This window comes from Salvelinus sp. IW2-2015, linkage group LG1, assembly GCF_002910315.2.
Source record: "Salvelinus sp. IW2-2015 linkage group LG1, ASM291031v2, whole genome shotgun sequence".
Taxonomy (NCBI): domain Eukaryota; kingdom Metazoa; phylum Chordata; class Actinopteri; order Salmoniformes; family Salmonidae; genus Salvelinus; species Salvelinus sp. IW2-2015.
This window is the reverse complement of record NC_036838.1, coordinates 25,007,107-25,024,732: the sequence shown is the minus strand read 5'-3', so window position 1 is coordinate 25,024,732 and position 17,626 is coordinate 25,007,107. Positions and strand designations below refer to the sequence as shown.

Below are 17,626 nucleotides of genomic sequence, written 5' to 3'. Positions count from 1 at the left end.
AGTAGTCACACATTTGTATTTTGGTCCTATATTCCTTGCACCCAATACATACATCAAGCTTATGACTCAAACGAACCTGTTGGATGCATTTGCAGTTTGTTTTGGATTATGTTTTGCCCAATAGGAAATTAATTGTATCCAACCGTTATGGAAGGAGGTATCACACAGTCAATATAATAACATAATTACAGTAGATAGCATTTACTAGGGGGAAGAAATAAGAAAAATGCTCAAAGGGGAGTATGACCCAGACCCTCCAAAAAAATAATAATAATAAGAATTAACACAGGTAACAGATTTTTATGGATAGACATGTCACAGAAACCAGTTGAACATGTGTAATACAGTAAGAAATATCACCTGTTAAGCAACTTATTTACAGTATCTGGATGTGTGATAAACAAAGATGTCGTGTGAGAATTTTTTTATTTGTGTGAGACATAGAGTTGTAGTGTCAGTTTGTCTGCAGAAGACTGTACAACCCATCCGCCGGCTGGGCTGAGGTTGCTGGTCTGTCGGGGATTGAGCTGTATACGTGGTACGTATCAGACTAGAGGAAAGAAACAGATTCACTTTAGGGCGTCGAATCTACAGTACAGTAAATGTAATTCATAAGYTTTGTTTATGAGGATGTAACACCAATCTTAAACTGAAAGTCATGAAACACATTGAGAGAAAGAGAGATACTTTTATCCTCTAGTCAGTCTGTCTGTAAAAACAATGCTACATATAATAATAATATAACAATATAATATAATACAATGAATAGGACATTTGTGCTGTACTTACATGTTCATTTGCAAATGCCTGTGTATCCACATCAACAGGACCTGCACATCAGAGAGAGACAATTCCATGAGTAAGAGGTTGTGTATGTATGTATGAGTGTGTGTTTGAGGGGGGTCATGTGTATTTTACATGTCTACATTGCATGTGTGTTACTTAGTCGAGTTTGCCCTGTTGCGTTAGTAACAGCCAAACAGAAMAAGTGCAAGTAACAAGGCTTGATGTCATTTCATACTTCTCCTTATGACTCAAACCACCCTGCAGATCTACAGCTCTATTCTCACGCTCCACAGATGCTCTGACACATTCATTTCTGTTGTGAGTGTCATATATGCATTTTGATATGGTTGATAAGGTTAGGCCCAAAGTTCAAGCATGTACAGTAGCTGTGCACTTGCAGATGGTCCCGAGATCTGAGGGACAAACCTGAGGGCATGAACGTGGACAGTACAGAAGGGATCTGAGAATCGATTCCAGCATCTCCTGAATCCACCTGTAGTAGAGAGAGAGAGAGAAGAAGAGAGAGAAGAGAGAGACGTTTTATCCTCCAGTCGTAACAAACTGTCTGTCTATTCTACTTTCTAACTCGTGACATGAACTGCACCCTCCTTTGTATCACAGGAAGTGTTTGTGGGTTTTGTGTCATTCTGAGGTCTACACATGTCCAATGCAAGATGTAGGTTATTTGATTTTACATAAACTATGTACCTACTTACGAACACATTTACAAGGTTTAACATGATTTAATGTATTCAGAAACTGTTTTTGGTTAAAAACATCTTATTTGGTAATAATAAAAAAAGACCATATAAATCTGTAAATAAATATAGCTGTTGGTTTGATACTTTGAACATTCATATGTTGAAGCACTATTAATGTAACATTAAGGTATTGATCCTCAGATCAGACAGTCAGAGGGCAGAGGATGCTGGTGAGAGGAGTTATAGGGGACAGGCTCTTGTAATCGTTGAAATGGAATGAATAGAATGGAGTCAAACATGTAGTTTTTGATGTGTTTGACTCCGTCCTATTAATCCTTAGCAATCATTAAATGAGCCTGTCCTCCTATAACTCTCCCACCAGCCTCCTCTGTCAGAGGGGTATATTGTGCAGATACCACTGTGTAATGTAGAATATTCACCATGACTCCGCTGTTCACCGCGCCTATAGACACAATTATCTACAACAGAAACACAATGAAAATGGAATTACAGTGTTTGTACATGCGTGTATATATTTATGTAAGTTGTGTAGTGTCTAGTTGATGTATTTTGTTGGAACATACATTGTCTGTGATCATCCTGTCTGGCTGTAGGTCTGTACAACATAAAAGTATAAAGGATGTGGTAAGAACATCTCAATCGACAATACAGAACTAAAGGGTTGATACAATCTGTATTATATTCACAAGGGAATTCTTACTCTGAGAATGTTTTTTCTGAAAACAAATGAGGCTAATTAATTTATTGAATATGGTCTAACCTATAAATATATCAAATTAGTTGATAAATTAACCATGCCAAATTACTTACATTATAGTCAGCATGGTAAATTTGCAAATTATTTGTTTGCAGTATTAAATGTACTCTGATCCTCCTGCAGAGACAGACAGCTGTCAATCCTACCAGGGCACGCCCACTCCAGAAGCCACTGCTGCCTGCCATATATCGCCACTATTTGGTGACATGATGACATCGGGAGAGGTCATTAGCTCTTGGACCACATATTGTTCTAAGATAATGTGCACAGCTCTGTTTTCATATGTGTGAGAAAAGACAGCGAAAGGATACTTACCCAGAATGCTTCTTGACTGTTGATTCCACATCATTTTCTGTGGAGCTTTGACCCTGGGCACATGCAAGAGAGAAGGACAGTTTAATAACAGAGTTATGAAATATTTCTAAGAAAAGACAAATTGTTTGATTAATCCTAAACCTTTGACGAATTACATTTGGCTATATTTGAACTGGTTTATGCTTTAATAGACACAAATATTTAGCAAACTAATGAAACTATTGGCTATACTTATTTCAGTTGGACTCGTGGGGTGTCAGTGGTCAAAGTACAGCAAACAGTCGACCGGATGCAAAGCAAATCATTGATCTGATTTACAAAAAAATACATCTAAATGGGTTGATTTTATCATCAAGATATCAACCTCTTTTTGTAATGAGAAACTTATGTGATGGAAAAAAAACATGAGAAGTAAGCTCTTATTTGTTTTACTATAATTTTGCTAACTAGATAAAGTGAACTAAGAGACACTGATAAGGATTCAGCCGTGCTAGGGGTCAAGGAGGGGTCAAAACCTGGTGAGAAGAGATTACTCATATTACACAAGAACAAATGTAATTTGTAATATATACTAAGGTATTTCATAAGCGAAAAGAGAGAAGTACAACTACACATTACTACAATCAGATGGATAATGGTAAAATCTGGACTGAAATTAACAAGCAAGCTATGAATGTATTAGTTAACCGGTCAGACTTTAGAATGAATGTGAACAAAGATATTGTATTGCAAACTAAGTTTAGAATGGTGGATCTACTTACTGGTAGTTGGTGTCCTGTGGTGTCTGGGGAAAGGTAGACGTTAAAGTCGAACAATTGCGGGAAGGCAATATGACTACACAAGAATAAGGTTTTACATTCACATTTGGGTCACTTAATTTTACAGGCCCATAATCTAAACTCTTGACTGTACAATTGGTATTTGCAGAGATGGTCATTTAGAGGCCCAGCACACCTTCTGTAGGACTCACTGTCGTGCTGGGAGGCAAAGTAGATCTAGGACCTGGAGTCAAACCCACTGAGAAAACACATATTAATGAAATTAGCATTTTATTCATGATCGTATTAATGATCATCATGATGTTGTTGGCCTTTTGAAATACCTTTATTTTACTTACTTTACCTTTACTACCTGACTTTTCAAAATGGGCAAAGTAGGACTATAAAAATCACTACGGACAGATTGCTTCTAGCCCTGGTAGATTATATTTCTCCTCATTATAGAGATGATAAGACCAATTCATAAGGTGATCAAGTCTTTCAGGACAGATAAGGTGTTGATTGTTGTTGACAGCTTCCTAGAATGAAGTCTCCATGTTATCTAACAGCAGAAGCATAACAGCGCATAGATACGATCTAAACACTCGACTACATGAACACAGACATTCTATTACTTGTGCTGATGATCCCAGGCATTGGTGTTGAGGCTGGTGTCATATCTATAGAACAGCTTAATTAACTAACAGAACCGCTTCATTTACACATGAACACAACTATTCTTATTGCTGAAACCTGCTTTGCTTTCAAATAAAAGCAGTGCCACTATAAAAGGACAAATGTGTAGCCTACCTGCTATTGAAGGTGTCTGTATAGTTGTTGGATTACTGATGTGAACTCCCAACAGATCTGAAATAATTTGGGATTGAAATGTGGTATTTCGTTTTTTTGTCAGAATTTATATAATCATACTAAGAAGATGCTAAAATTAAAGTGAGTCAGATCATGAAGACCTGCAGCCAAAGCTTTTCCCATCACTGCGTGGAGAGAGAGATTCTGGTCCTGAGCTCACTCTGTAGTCACAGCTCACCTCCTTACGCCTCACTGACTGTAGAGTTCTGATAATATCCCTCTCAGTTACTGTGAATCTACAAAACCCCTGTTTGGAACCTTTGCTTTTTTCTTTCCAGATCTTTTCTGTGAATAATTGCTGACTCTCCTCTCCAACATACAGTTTACAGGTGGTGTCAGGACTGACGGATCCAGGGATCAAACAGATGACGATGAAGAACCAATCAAAATAGACTGTAATGTCTGGTTTTGGATCTGTTAGGAAAGGACAGAGACTCCTTTATGCATCACTCTATTTGAATGTAATGTAAATTCAGCAAAAAAAGAAACGTCCTCTCAATGTCAACTGCATTTATTTTCAGCAAACTTAACATGTGTAAATATTTGTATGAACATGACAAGATTCAACAACTGAGACATAAACTGAACAAGTTCCATAGACATGTGACTAAAAGAAATTGAATAATGTGTCCCTGAACAAAGGGGGGTTCAAAATCAAAAGTAACAGTCAGTATCTGGTGTGGCCACCAGCTGAATTAAGTACTGCAGTGCATCTCCTCCTCATGGAATGCACCATACTTGCCAGTTCTTGCTGTGAGATGTTACCCCACTCTTCCACCAAGGCACCTGCAAGTTCCCGGACATTTCTGGGGGGAATGGCCCTAGCCCTCACCCTCCGATCCAACAGGTCCCAGACGTGCTCAATGGGATTGAGATCCATGCTCTTCGCTGGCCATGGCAGAACACTAACATTCCTGTCTTGGAGGAAATCACGCACAGAACGAGCAGTATGGCTGGTGGNAGGAAATCACGCACAGAACGAGCAGTATGGCTGGTGGCATTGTCATGCTGGAGGGTTATGTCAGGATGAGCCTGCAGGAAGGGTACCACATGATGGAGGAGGATGTCTTCCCTGTAACGCACAGCGTTGAGATTGCCTGCAATGACAACAAGCTCAGTCCGATGATGCTGTGACACACCGCCCCAGACCATGACAAACCCTCCACCTCCAAATCGATCCCGCTCCAGAGTACAGGCCTCGGTGTAACGCTCGTTCCTTCACGATAAACGCGAATCCGACCATCACCCCTGGTAAGACAAAACCGCGACTCGTCAATGAAGAGCACTTTTTGCCAATCCTGTCTGGTCCAGCGACCGTGGGTTTGTGCCCATAGGCGACATTGTTGCCGGTGATGTCTGGTGAGGACAAGCCTACAAGCCCTCAGTCCAGCCTCTCTCAGCCTATTGCGGACAGTCTGAGCACAGATGCAGGGATTGTGCGTTCCTGGTGTAACCCTGGCAGTTGTTTTTACCTTCCTGTACCTGTCCCGCAGGTGTGATGTTTGGATGTACCGATCCTGTGCAGGTGTTGTTACACATGGTCTGCCACTGCGAGGATGATCAGCTGTCCGTCTTGTCTCCCTGTAGCGCTGTCTTAGGCGTCTCACAGTACGGAACTTGCAATTTTTTGCCCTGGCCACATCTGCAGTCCTCATGCCTTCTTGCAGCATGCCTAAGGCACGTTCACACAGATGAGCAGGGACCCTGGGCATGTTTCTTTTGGTGTTTTTAGAGTCACTAGAAAGGCCTCTTTAGTGTCCTAAGTTTTCATAACTGTGACCTTAATTGCCCAACGTCTGTAAGCTGTTAGTGTCTTAATGACTGTTCCACAGGTGCATGTTCATGAATTGTTTATAGTTCATTGAACAAGCATGGTAAACAGTGTTTAAATCCTTTACAATGAAGATCTGCAAGTTATTCGGATTTTTATGTATTATCTTTGAAAGACAGGGTCCTGAAAAAGGGACATTTATTTTTTTGCTGAGTTTATATGTCACAAGTGACACTGACTCTTACTAAATTAGAGCCTGTCATTCTCTTTATATTACGTATCAGCATGTCTTATCTCATTCCTATTTATGAGTGCCATTTAATAATGTGTGCTGTGTCTTTACAACGATTGCCTTTCACTTAATTCTCTTAACTTCACTAGGGTAGGGGGCAGCATTGTGAATTTTGGATGAAAAGCGTGCCCAAAATAATCTGCCTGCTACTCAGGCCCAGAAGATAGGATATGCATATAATTAGCAGATGTGGATAGAAAAACTGTTAAAGTAATGTCTGTGGGTATAACATAACTGATATGGCAGGTGAAAACCTGAGGAAAATCCAACCAGGAAGTACCATTATTTTGAAAGGCTGTTTTTCCATTGAAAGCCTATCCACCATACAAATACTTAGGACCCAGTTCACGAGCTCCGTGGCTTCCTCTACATGTGGCCAGTCTTTAGGCATTGTTTCAGGCTTTTACTCTGAAAAATGGGGAGATACAGCACTTTCAATCAGTGAACAGCTGAAATGTCCATTCATCAGCCATGCGCCTGATCGGGAACGCGCCTTTCTTGTTTCTCCTTTCCTATACAACCAGAGGATTGTTTTTAAACATAGTTTTGCATGTTTCTACTAACTTTTATTGTACTTTTTTAAAACATTTTGTCTGGAATTAGTGCACGCACCTTAAGCATTCGGATTATTGGACAAAACGTGTGAACAAAAAGGAGGTATTTGGTCATAAAGAGGGACATTATTGAACAAAACAAACATTTATTGTCTAACATGGAGACCTGGGAGTGCCACCAGATGAAGATCATCAAAGGTAAGTGATTAATTTTAATGTTATTTCTGACTTTTCTGACACTCTCCATGGCTGGAAAATGGCTATATAGGTTTCTGTGGCTAGGTGCAGACCTAACATAATTGCAAAGTGTGCTTTCTCCGTAAAGCCTTTTTGAAATCTGACACAGCGGTTGCATTAAGGAGAAGTTTATCATTATTCGTATGTTTAAAACTTGTATCGTTTATCAATGTTTATGGTGAGTATTTCTGTAATTTGATGTGGCTCTCTGCACTTTCACCGGACATTTGTTTGAGACAATGCATTTCTGACCATAACGCGCCAATGTAAACTGAGACTTTTGGATAGAAATATGAACTTTATTGAACAAAACATACATGTATTGTGTAACATGAAGTCATATGAGTGCCATCTGATGAAGATCAAAGGTTACTGATTAATTTTATCTCTATTTCTGCTTTTTGTGACTCCTCTCTTTGGCTGGAAAAATGGCTGTATGGTTTTCTGTGACTAGGTGCTGACCTAACATAATCGCATGGTGTGCTTTCTCGGTAAACACCTTTTGGAAATCGGACACTGTGGTTGGATTTACAAGACGTTTATCTTTAAAATGGTGGATAATACTTGTATGTTTGAGGAATTTTAATTATGGGATTTCTGTTGTTTTGAATTTGGCGCCCTGCAATTTCACTGGCTGTTGTCAAGGTGGGAAGCTAGCGTCCCACTTGTACCAGAGAGGTTAATTACCTTTCACTTACATTCTCACGTGTGAAATCAAATTGAATCGCATGGACTATTTTGCTTGCTTGTATGGTGTGCTGTGATTCCACAGATTAGCATGGACTAAAGTGACATTGAGACAGCTGTTGCCAATTCTCTATCACCTCCGCCCTCCCCAAACAAATTGCTAAACACGCCCCAGAACTAGAGTGAACCAGAACTAGACTGGTACCCTGCTGTAGGAAAGACACAAATCACAAAGCTCTCTACAGCACTAATTAAGGAAAGTGCTTGTTTTGAACGTGTGAGTGTGACCCCAATTGTTGGCCAGTACATCCTCTAATTGTATGTTTTCTGTCCCCTACGACTACAGACACGGGGGACACGCCTGACGCAGCTGAGAGGCTACATCCAACTCTACCACACAACCAGGCCGGTGAGGAGCGAGGGACAGAAGGCGACCTGCCATTGAACACCAAACCAGCAATCGACTACCAGACCAGCCATCGACTAACGATCCCTGCTCGGGAGGAAGAGCCGAACCCTGTTCGGGTAGAACCGAACGAACAAACCCTGTTCGGAAGGACCTGAATGAACATTGGCCACCGATCAGGAATCAACTGCTGTGTTAGTTTAGCCCGTTGCTTCTAGTTAGCCTACAGCCCTAAATCCCAGCCTATTTATATATAGGGCCGTAGTGATACTGTGTATTACTGTGTAAAGCTGAGTTTATAAAGAACCTTTGATTGTACTTTGGCCTGTCTCTGTGGTTGTTTGCCGTGGGATCTTAGAACTCTACTTTTGACATGTACATTTCAAATATTTATTGTCTTCACAACAACTATTTTTAAAATGACATTGGATGAGATTGTGATTTAAACAGAATCATTCAAGATAATCTGAATATAAAATGTCTTACCAAGAATAGTAAGAGAGACAGAACCACTGTGCATCGATGGATAGTAAGTTTCTACTGTGTAAAAACATCTCAGTTTGATCTCAGCAGATGAACTTTGACCTGCCCACGAGAGCAGCTCAGTCCCCGTGAGTGACCGCATACAGGGTGAGTGTTTAGGATCTCTCTCCTCTGTGTAGAAGTAATAGTGAGACACAGTGACAGATGGAGGAGTCTGACAGCTCAGCTGAACTGAGTCTCTCTCTGATGACTGTAGAGCTGACTGTCAGCCTGGGAGGAGGTGGGTCTCTTTGAACGTTGCATTTAAAAAACATTACAGGTAATCCATACATACTAACAGTATGGAAAATCCATTAATAAAATGTTAAACTATATCAGCATTTATGTTTGTACAAAGTTCAGTAAATCCTGTCATTATGTGAAATGAAGACGTTTAAGAAATACGACAGAAAATCTCATTTTCAGAACGAGCATAATTAATACGGTATAACAGTGAAGTGTATCATTGTTTAAACCACCAACTTACCCTGAACAGTGACTGAGACAGGGTCACTTAAAGGAGATGTGTGAGACTTCCATACAGTGTAGGTACACGTCACTTTGACCACAGCTGGAAATGTTGGACCAGACCTCTTGAGCAGCTCAGTTGCTGTTATTGTCTGCGTACACGATGAGTCTGGAAGATTCTTCTCCCCCTCTATGTAGAAGTAACAGTGAGACACACGGAGAGATGGAGGAGTCTCACAACTCAGCTGAACTGATTCTGTCTCTCTGATGACTGTAGAACTCACTGTCABCTGAGGAATGTCTGTGAGAATAGGGGAATTAAGGATTTAGCATTTTGTGGTTTTGAGAAATGTACTGATAGCCTAGTCCCTCCTTGTTACTTCAGACTTAAGGATCTTCAGTCGATTACTTTATGCGGCGACAATATGGGAAATTAAGGAGATATAATATATTCCTTGATTGCTTCATYTAATAGCTAATGACAACACACAGTATGATAACATATCCCAAGAGGAACATGGTAATGATGGCACAACAGTACATTGTTTACAAACATTGAAATAGTCTTCTTACCCTGAATTGTGACTGTTGAAGGCTCACTGTATAAGGATCTAAACTGTGAACCTGTACCACTGTACTGACATTGTATTTTGACCTCAGCTGGTGAACTCTGACCTGTCCACRTCACCAGTAGTGTTCCTGTGAGTGTCTGTTGACAGAGTGATGGTAGGGTGAATTCCACTTGCCCCTCTATTTTGAAGTAACACTCAGAGACAGATGGAGGAGTCTGACAGTTCAGCTGAACAGAGTCTCTCTCTTTGATGACTGCAGGAATCACTGTTAGACTGGGCCGAGGAAGATCTGTGAGATCAGAGGGATGATGGAGTGTCTTTTTTAATTGAATTATAAATTAATTTTCAATGTTTAACTACTCATACAGATAACGTACCACTTAATATTATATGAGTTTGAAAGAGAAAAACAATTAAGACACTGTTGTCTATTTAAGAAATAAACAATGAGAACGTGCCAGGAACAGCCCTTAGGAGGGAGTTATCACACAATAATCCTCAGCTTCGATGGGCATTTAGCTTTTGTAAAACGGTTGCCAACATTTAAACAAAAGATGAAGGACATGTCTTTCATTAAAGACGTATTATTGTTCTGAGTAAATGTGTTTTATTTTCATCCTTCCACCAGAACATATGCCCATTTTGGAACATTGCTATATGGGCACAGCCAAACAATGGAAGTGATGGATTTTTTTCTGTCCAGAACTGTCCCAGAGCTTGGGGAAGTGTGTCTGTGCTTGTGCTGCAGCGGCAGGTGCACAAGACAAAACTTTACCAGCATCATACATATCGGTGAATCGCTGTGACTTATGAAATACATGTGATAGTGTAATCAATCTGTAAAAACTACGTAAAAAAGTAACGAACGTGTTAAATGATTATGTGACGTACAGTCATATCCAGGTCCTGATTGGTCAGCAAGCTGATTTTACGCTTCAAATAGTGTTATTTGACACATCAAACAGTGTTATTTCACGTGTATCTTGTTTGAAATGCAAAGAACCAAATGGCGTTCCATACTTTCCAGTGAACGACACACTGACGTCACGTACTGATGCGCGTGACTCTTGACTGCAGTAAGAAAGCCACACCTTCTGCTCCCATTCAACATAGCCTAGATTTCGGGGGTTTTTAACTTCTAAACAAAATAACTTTTTGGGAGCTCTCCTACGCTGACAATGATATTTTGATTCTTGCTTGAACAGTCACTAAGATTATATTTGGTTGTGATCTTTGTAAAATAACTATTTTGGATGCAGCAAGTTGTTAGCTAGAATGCTAAACGCTCACTGACATGGCCATAGGCTGTAGCAAAAGATAGCCAAAGAGACATTTTACTGGTTGAAGTTGAAGTAATTTAAGTATAATGCAGTTGATTTGCAATGATGACACAAACATTATATTAAGCAGGACATTCATACGAGCCTTACACTCAAAATATATAATCCAAAAGTAGTGTGAAATTCACTCATAYGCAACATGTAAATAGAGGCTTTTTTTGTTGGCGTTCTGTTCTGTCACCATAGAGAATTGAGCAGTCAAATGGAATAGTGAATAGACAATTTTTTGTGTTTGTAAACGTTGCCGCACAAGGGCGATGCGCGCAACGTTTGCAAACAAAAAAAATGTGTCTATTCATTATTCCATTTGACTGCTCAATCCACTATCTCATCAGCCCAGCCAGACAATTTATAAACTTGATCTCCACTGTAAAAAGCATTTAGATATTATATTCCATTTATTTTAGACTAGCATTTGGTTTTCAACAGCGGAGATTTGTATTAATCTTGCTTTCTGTCTCATTCCACGGGGATGCTGACCCATGTTGACTCCAATCCTTCCCACAGTTGTGTCAAGTTGGCAGGAAGTCCTTAAGGTGGTGGACCATTCTTGATACACACAGGAAACTGTTGAGCGTGAAAAACCCAGCACTGTTGCAGTTCTGGCACCTTCTACCATACCCCGTTCAACGGCACTTAAATATTTTGTCTTGCCCTTTCCCCCTCTGAATGGCACACATACACAATGCATTTCTTTAACATGTCTCCTCGCCTTCATCTATTTACTGATTTAAGTGGCTTTAACAAGTGATATCAATAAGGGATCATAGCTTTCACCTGGATTTGCCTGGTCAGTCTATGTAATGTTAATGTTTTGTATACCCAGTGTATACAGCATCTCGTGGAAGGATGAAATTGTATGGATGAATTCATCAAAATAACGTTTTTATTGAAAATATGTCAATTAATATTTGAATATTTTGGTAACCTGTTGTTTTGTCTTGTAGCCCAAAAAGTTACATATTGCAGCTTTAAATTCATAATAATGATACTGACCTTTGGCTTTGATGTACTGGAAGGTATCTGGACATAACAAAATGGGTCATTATCATAATCTTTTTGCCATTATGAAAAATAAGAAAACATGAGATGGGAACACTTTACACAAGTTGGTGAAGCGGAACAGTCTGTAATGCATTCACAGCCATGTTATCAAGCAGTGGTCATTCTTATCTGAACAAAATGTAAAATAATGACAGAGAAATATAAATCAATAGGATGATCAGTGGAATAAGACACACTTATTATAACCATTACATGTTGAAATATTAAGAGTTCCTAAAGTAAAAGACTAAAAGAGGGGAAAGAAGAATGGAATATCCTGTAGCACAAACAGATGAAGCGGAAAAATAACTCACCGAAAAGGAGGATGAGCAAAAACAGATGACCAGCCATATCAGGGATGAACAATGTAATTATTTAGAGAGCTACATGCATACTGTTAGTCTGGCTTCACAGAAGATGGTGGCAGTGACTGGGACAAAGATTAAATGTTTCAATAGAAAAGCAGATGCGGAGATTGTTCACAGGAAAACCACAGATGTCTCATGTGGCAACTGTGGGCTAATGTCATGTTGCAGAGGAGAAGGAGGCTGAACATTCAGAATCATTTATCTGTAATTATTTTTAGGTTCTCAAGCTATCTGTCTAACAGTTTTTATTTTGTATCATTATTGCCGACAATTTGATTTTTAAAACCAACAAACTAACTTGTCTGTCTGAGAAAAATTATTTATCCTCTACTTCTGTTTGCTGTATTGGACTTGTGATTTCATGAAAATTATATTATATGATATTTAAGTTTTTGACAGCTGCACAAAGTTTAACTACAAAAACCCTGCATTTGTGCTTGAGAGTTTGATGATCTCTAAAATGTAGAAGGGTTTTCATATTTCATTTATGTTTGGTGAGTCATGTTGAATAATATGCCAGAGCAGTGAAGGTAAACTGATAAGCACAGTAAATGAAAGGAAAGGATGGAAGGAAGGAAGGAACGGAGGAGAGAAGAAGAAGCGAGTTCACACTACTCGGACTGATCAGTTTACCTTGAAAAGCGGCAGCCGCCGAAGAAGTAACTTCATCTTCTGACGTGCCCAAAAAATATGAAAAAGTGTCGGGAAAAGCTACTTGGTTAGATTACGGCTACATAACAGAGAAATATCCATCTGTGGATGTCACGCCCTGGCCTTAGTATTATTTGTTTTCTTTATTTAGCACACGATCGTGACAGTGGACCTGGTGAGGTTGAAGTTGAAGTATTCCAAGAATCCAAGATGGCGTAACAGTCGGACGTGTGTTTGTCTTGTCCCGTCTTGTCCKATGTAAATAGTTGGTCTCATCGTTTTTTCGTATATATTTTAAACTCACTTTCAACCTACGATCTAAATATACTTTCCTGCAACCCGCCCCACCCAATGTAGTACGGATCTGCTATTTCTATACGTTATAACRGGAACCTTCATCAGAAGCTAACCAGCTAACTAGCTCCTAGCTAGTAGTCACTGTTAGCCACGGCTAGCGGTCTTCACCTTTAGCTCGGTCACCAGCCAGCTTTAGCTCGGTCAATACCTGCCAGTCTGCACAGCACGATATCGGACTGSTTTTTTCCACCACATCACCGGATTCCTGCCGCAAGCTCTGGGCCATTACACCGMATCATCGCAGCTAGCTAGCTGCAATCGTGTGGCTACCGCTGACTAATGCCTCTGTCCCGAAACAAGCACCAGTTAGCCTTGAGCTAGCCTCGAGCCAGGCCCATCTCCCGGCTYGCCGAAGATGTATACCCACTAATTCGTGGGCTACAATACCTCTTTTGCCAATTGGCCTGGACCCTTTATTGCCGACAGGGATCCCCGCCGATCCATCACGACTGGTCTGCCAACGTTATTGTCCGATGTGGTTTCAACAGGCTTTTCCGTTGCGTTGTCACCGAAGACCCATCTGCTAGCCCAGGCCCGCTAGCTTTCTGAATGCTATGCCTCCCACTTGCCTAGCATAATAGCGACTACCGAACGGCTCCCGGACTCACCTATTGCTGCTCATTGGACCCTATGATAACTCGGCTACACATGCCTCTCTCAAATGTCAATATGCCTTATCTTCTGCTGTTTCGGTTAGTTATTGTTTTATTTCACTGTAGAGCCCCTAGTCCAGCTCAACATGCCTTAGATAGCTCTTTTGTCACACACCCCACACATGGGGAGACCTCACCTCACTTAGCTGGTGTCTCCAGAGATGCAAACTCTCTCATCATCACTCAATGCCTAGGTTTACCCCCACTGTACTCACACCCTACCATACCCGTGTCTGTACATTATGCCCTGAATATATTCTGATGTCCTAACCGTGTCTGAATCCTGGCTTAGGAAGGCCACCCAAAATTCTGAAATGTCCATCCCCAACTACAACATTTTCCGTCAAGATAGAACTGCCAAAGGGGGCGGAGTTGCAATCTACTGCAGAGATAGCCTGCAGAGTTCTGTCATACTATCCAGGTCTGTGCCCAAGCAGTTTGAGCTTCTACTTTTAAAAATCCATCTTTCCAAAAATAAGTATCTCGCTGTTGCCTACCTATTGATCCMCTGTGGCTAAATATGTTCTCTGGTGTATTTTGAACATTGAGAACAGGCTCCCTTGGTTGGATATAAAAAAAGTAATTCGTTTTTTTGCCTCTTGGGCCCAGCCCCTGACTCACATAATTGACCAGTCATGTTTAGTTATTATGCAGTTTATTTATTCAGTTACCCAATCAAGGCTGGGCTCCCCATTTACCCACATGGGGCCAATACCTCTCCTCCCCCTATCTGATGATTAACATAGTGGCAGCAGGAAGCTGTCTACACTCATTGAGAGCAGGCTCCAGAATTCTCCTGTGGTTTGCGGTTGCAGTAAAAATATATACTACATATCTAATATGTACTGTATAATGTATGAATATATTTCTGACTTTTTTTCTGCCTTCTGGGCACAGGGGCTTCAGCCCCGGGAAGCCCCTTTGTTAATCCGGCCCTGGACGTACCCCAACAACAGAATGGTGTGGGCATATACCTGTTACAAAAAATATTAAATTAAGTATACTGCTGATTGGCCAGCTCAGCCAACATGATATAATGTTTAATAAGGACATGGCAAGCATTATCGAAACTGTATGTTTTGTGTTACAAGTTTTGTAAGTGTTGTTTTTTCTTCAAATTATGCTTTGGCTACAGATACGAGTATAGGATTAGTGATGGGGAAACAAAGCTTCCTGGAGTATTGAGATATTCCAGCTAATTGTCTGAAATCTCCACTGGACAGCTACTTTAATAGGCTCATTGTGGCAACTAGGCTTTGTTAACCCAAGTAATTAAATCAAGAAAAATATGATCCAAGGTGAATGGACTTTATTTTCTGAATGTGATAGTAGCTTACCTGCCAAATGAGCCAAACTTCATGGTACCAGTTTTGAACATAAAGTGGTGTTTATTAGATAAGTCAACATTATATGACAAACATATTGAACATGGGCTTGCTGTTTAATATAATGTAGCTCAACATGTGATCACTCTCCCTTACCAGCTTGCAGTCAGGGGTAGGGTCAATGAGGCCAAGCCAAAGGCCACTGAGAACACTGATCCCAATGTGGAGACGGCTCCAAAGGCTGCCAAGGTTGGAGCCAAGAAGACTAAGAACAAGGAAGCCTGTAAACTGAATCCACTGAATTGATTGTGCTCATCACTCCTAGGATTTAGACATCACCCTATAATCTGCCCAATTGTATGGGATCATTGTTATTGAGNTCATCACTCCTAGGATTTAGACATCACCCTATAATCTGCCCAATTGTATGGGATCATTGTTATTGAGCTACACCCATTGTAATGGAGGACATTTAACATTGCTCATTCAATGACTTGTATGGGTATCTCACTTCTCCTCATGATGTCCATGATTGCATGCATACACACACATCACTAACTTTTGTCTCTAGAAGCTGAGAAGAAAAAGGCTACAGCCAAAAAGCAGAAGGAGAAACCTTCAGAGGCAAGTGTGGTTTCAGTTATGTTCTGACTATTGGCATTGTTCAAGTGGTTTTGGTGTATAGGGACTTTTTTTTACACTTTTGTCATGGGTACTGTTCCCTATTTGGGCGTTACCATGTTAAATTGAATCTCAAATTTTAAATTCTACCACAAACCAGCAGCATTGCAAACCTGTCATTTCATCTTTCAGGATGCAAAACTCAGGAAGTCCACAAAAGCATCTGCTTCCAAGGTGGCCCCTGCTAAGAAGCCCAAGTCGAAGAAGACAATGGGGAAGAGGGGACAGCTGAGGATCAACCCAAAGCACAGAAGACTACCAAGGGTGAAGGGGCAGCCAAGAAGGGTGCAAAGGCCAAAGCTTTCCAGAAGCCTGCAGAGGGTGATAAAGGGGCCACTGCTGCTCCTGAAGCTAAAACCACAGGGAAACGAGGCAAGGGGGGCAGCAGCAGAGTGACTGCACTCTTTTTATCCACTTTATATGTTTTTAAATAAAGCAGTTTTTTGTACTACTTGTTTGTGGCATTTAAGTGTAGACCTATCTGCTGTAAAATGTAATCTTCACTTTTCCTGTAGATAAGTGTTGGTGGTAGCTAGGGGTTTGTAAAGATGTTTAATGATTCACTGATGCAAGTTTATATATATATATATAAATAAAAAGCTGTTAAGTTCTTGTTTCTTGCCCCTGCTTAATCAGTACCCTCTTCTGCCAGATTAATTGCATCACTAGTACAGTGACTTCCCGGTTCCTGGAAAATATTGATGGTTAAGTTGTTTTCTACACGGTCAGGACTTTGTTGTTCATCCATCATAGGTTGATGACCATGGCACGATTCGTTGGGAAAATCTGGTACAGTGAGTGTGCAGATAGTTGAGATTCATCTGAGCCTGGAACACACTGGACATGACATCTTGGTACCAGTCTCCTGAGGGACGGCCCTGATACTGGTCTTTCGCTGTTCTCTCCACCATGGAATGTTTGATGCTGCTGGTTTGTGGTAGCAGTCTTTCTATACAGTTAGAACTAACCATCTCAAAACAAACATTTATCATAACTATGAAGCTATGGGAAATTATTCAAAACTTTTCTGTTATGGGTCAGTGCCCACAATGGTGCAATGCAACATGTTGTACCATTTCAGTTTGTCCACAAGGGGGTGCAAGAACTAATTGGGTCTTCAGTTTGATTTTCAAAGGTACTCAAACCAGAACATTGATGTCCACTGGTGCTCCTGGTCTTTTATTCCCTGGAAGTTTAACAAGCTTTTACTCAACCACCCCTAAGGAGAAAAATAAATCATTAATGCTGTGGACCTCAAGGCCTGGATTTGAAAAAGGATACACGGGAAGAGATTATAGGCAACGCCATTGAAGCTGTCACATATGGGGCCTATCTTTTATTTAACCAGGTAAGGTAGTTGAGAACAAGTTCTCATTTACAACTGCGACCTGGCCAAGATAAAGTAAAGCAGTGTGACAAAATCAACAACACAGAGTTACACATGGAATAAACAAGCGTACAGTCAATAACACAATAGAAANACATGGAAT

The 17,626-nt window shown here is 40.5% G+C and overlaps 1 protein-coding gene and 1 long non-coding RNA gene across 4 annotated transcripts in view; both read right to left on the bottom strand.

Moving 5' to 3' along the window:
• Positions 1-12,689, bottom strand: part of LOC111963518 (mucin-13-like) — an 83,372-nt gene extending 70,683 nt beyond the window's left edge. For 2 of the 3 annotated variants that reach the window (XM_070443448.1, XM_023987026.3), the window contains exons 1-6: positions 12,416-12,689; positions 12,054-12,080; positions 9,719-10,006; positions 9,165-9,446; positions 4,149-4,205; positions 3,535-3,597 (exon numbers count right to left, since the gene is read on the bottom strand). In XM_070443448.1, coding sequence (XP_070299549.1) covers positions 3,535-3,597; positions 4,149-4,205; positions 9,165-9,446; positions 9,719-10,006; positions 12,054-12,080; positions 12,416-12,452 — 754 coding nt within the window. In that variant the 5' untranslated portion in view covers positions 12,453-12,689. The other variant, XM_070443446.1, reaches the window with a different exon arrangement.
• LOC111963529 (uncharacterized) lies at positions 19-1,980 on the bottom strand. Its single transcript, XR_002877254.3, has 4 exons — positions 1,928-1,980; positions 1,213-1,279; positions 790-830; positions 19-550 (listed from the first exon to the last, which is right to left on the bottom strand). It is a non-coding gene; the product is annotated as an uncharacterized lncRNA (long non-coding RNA).
• Positions 12,690-17,626: the final 4,937 nt, after the last annotated feature.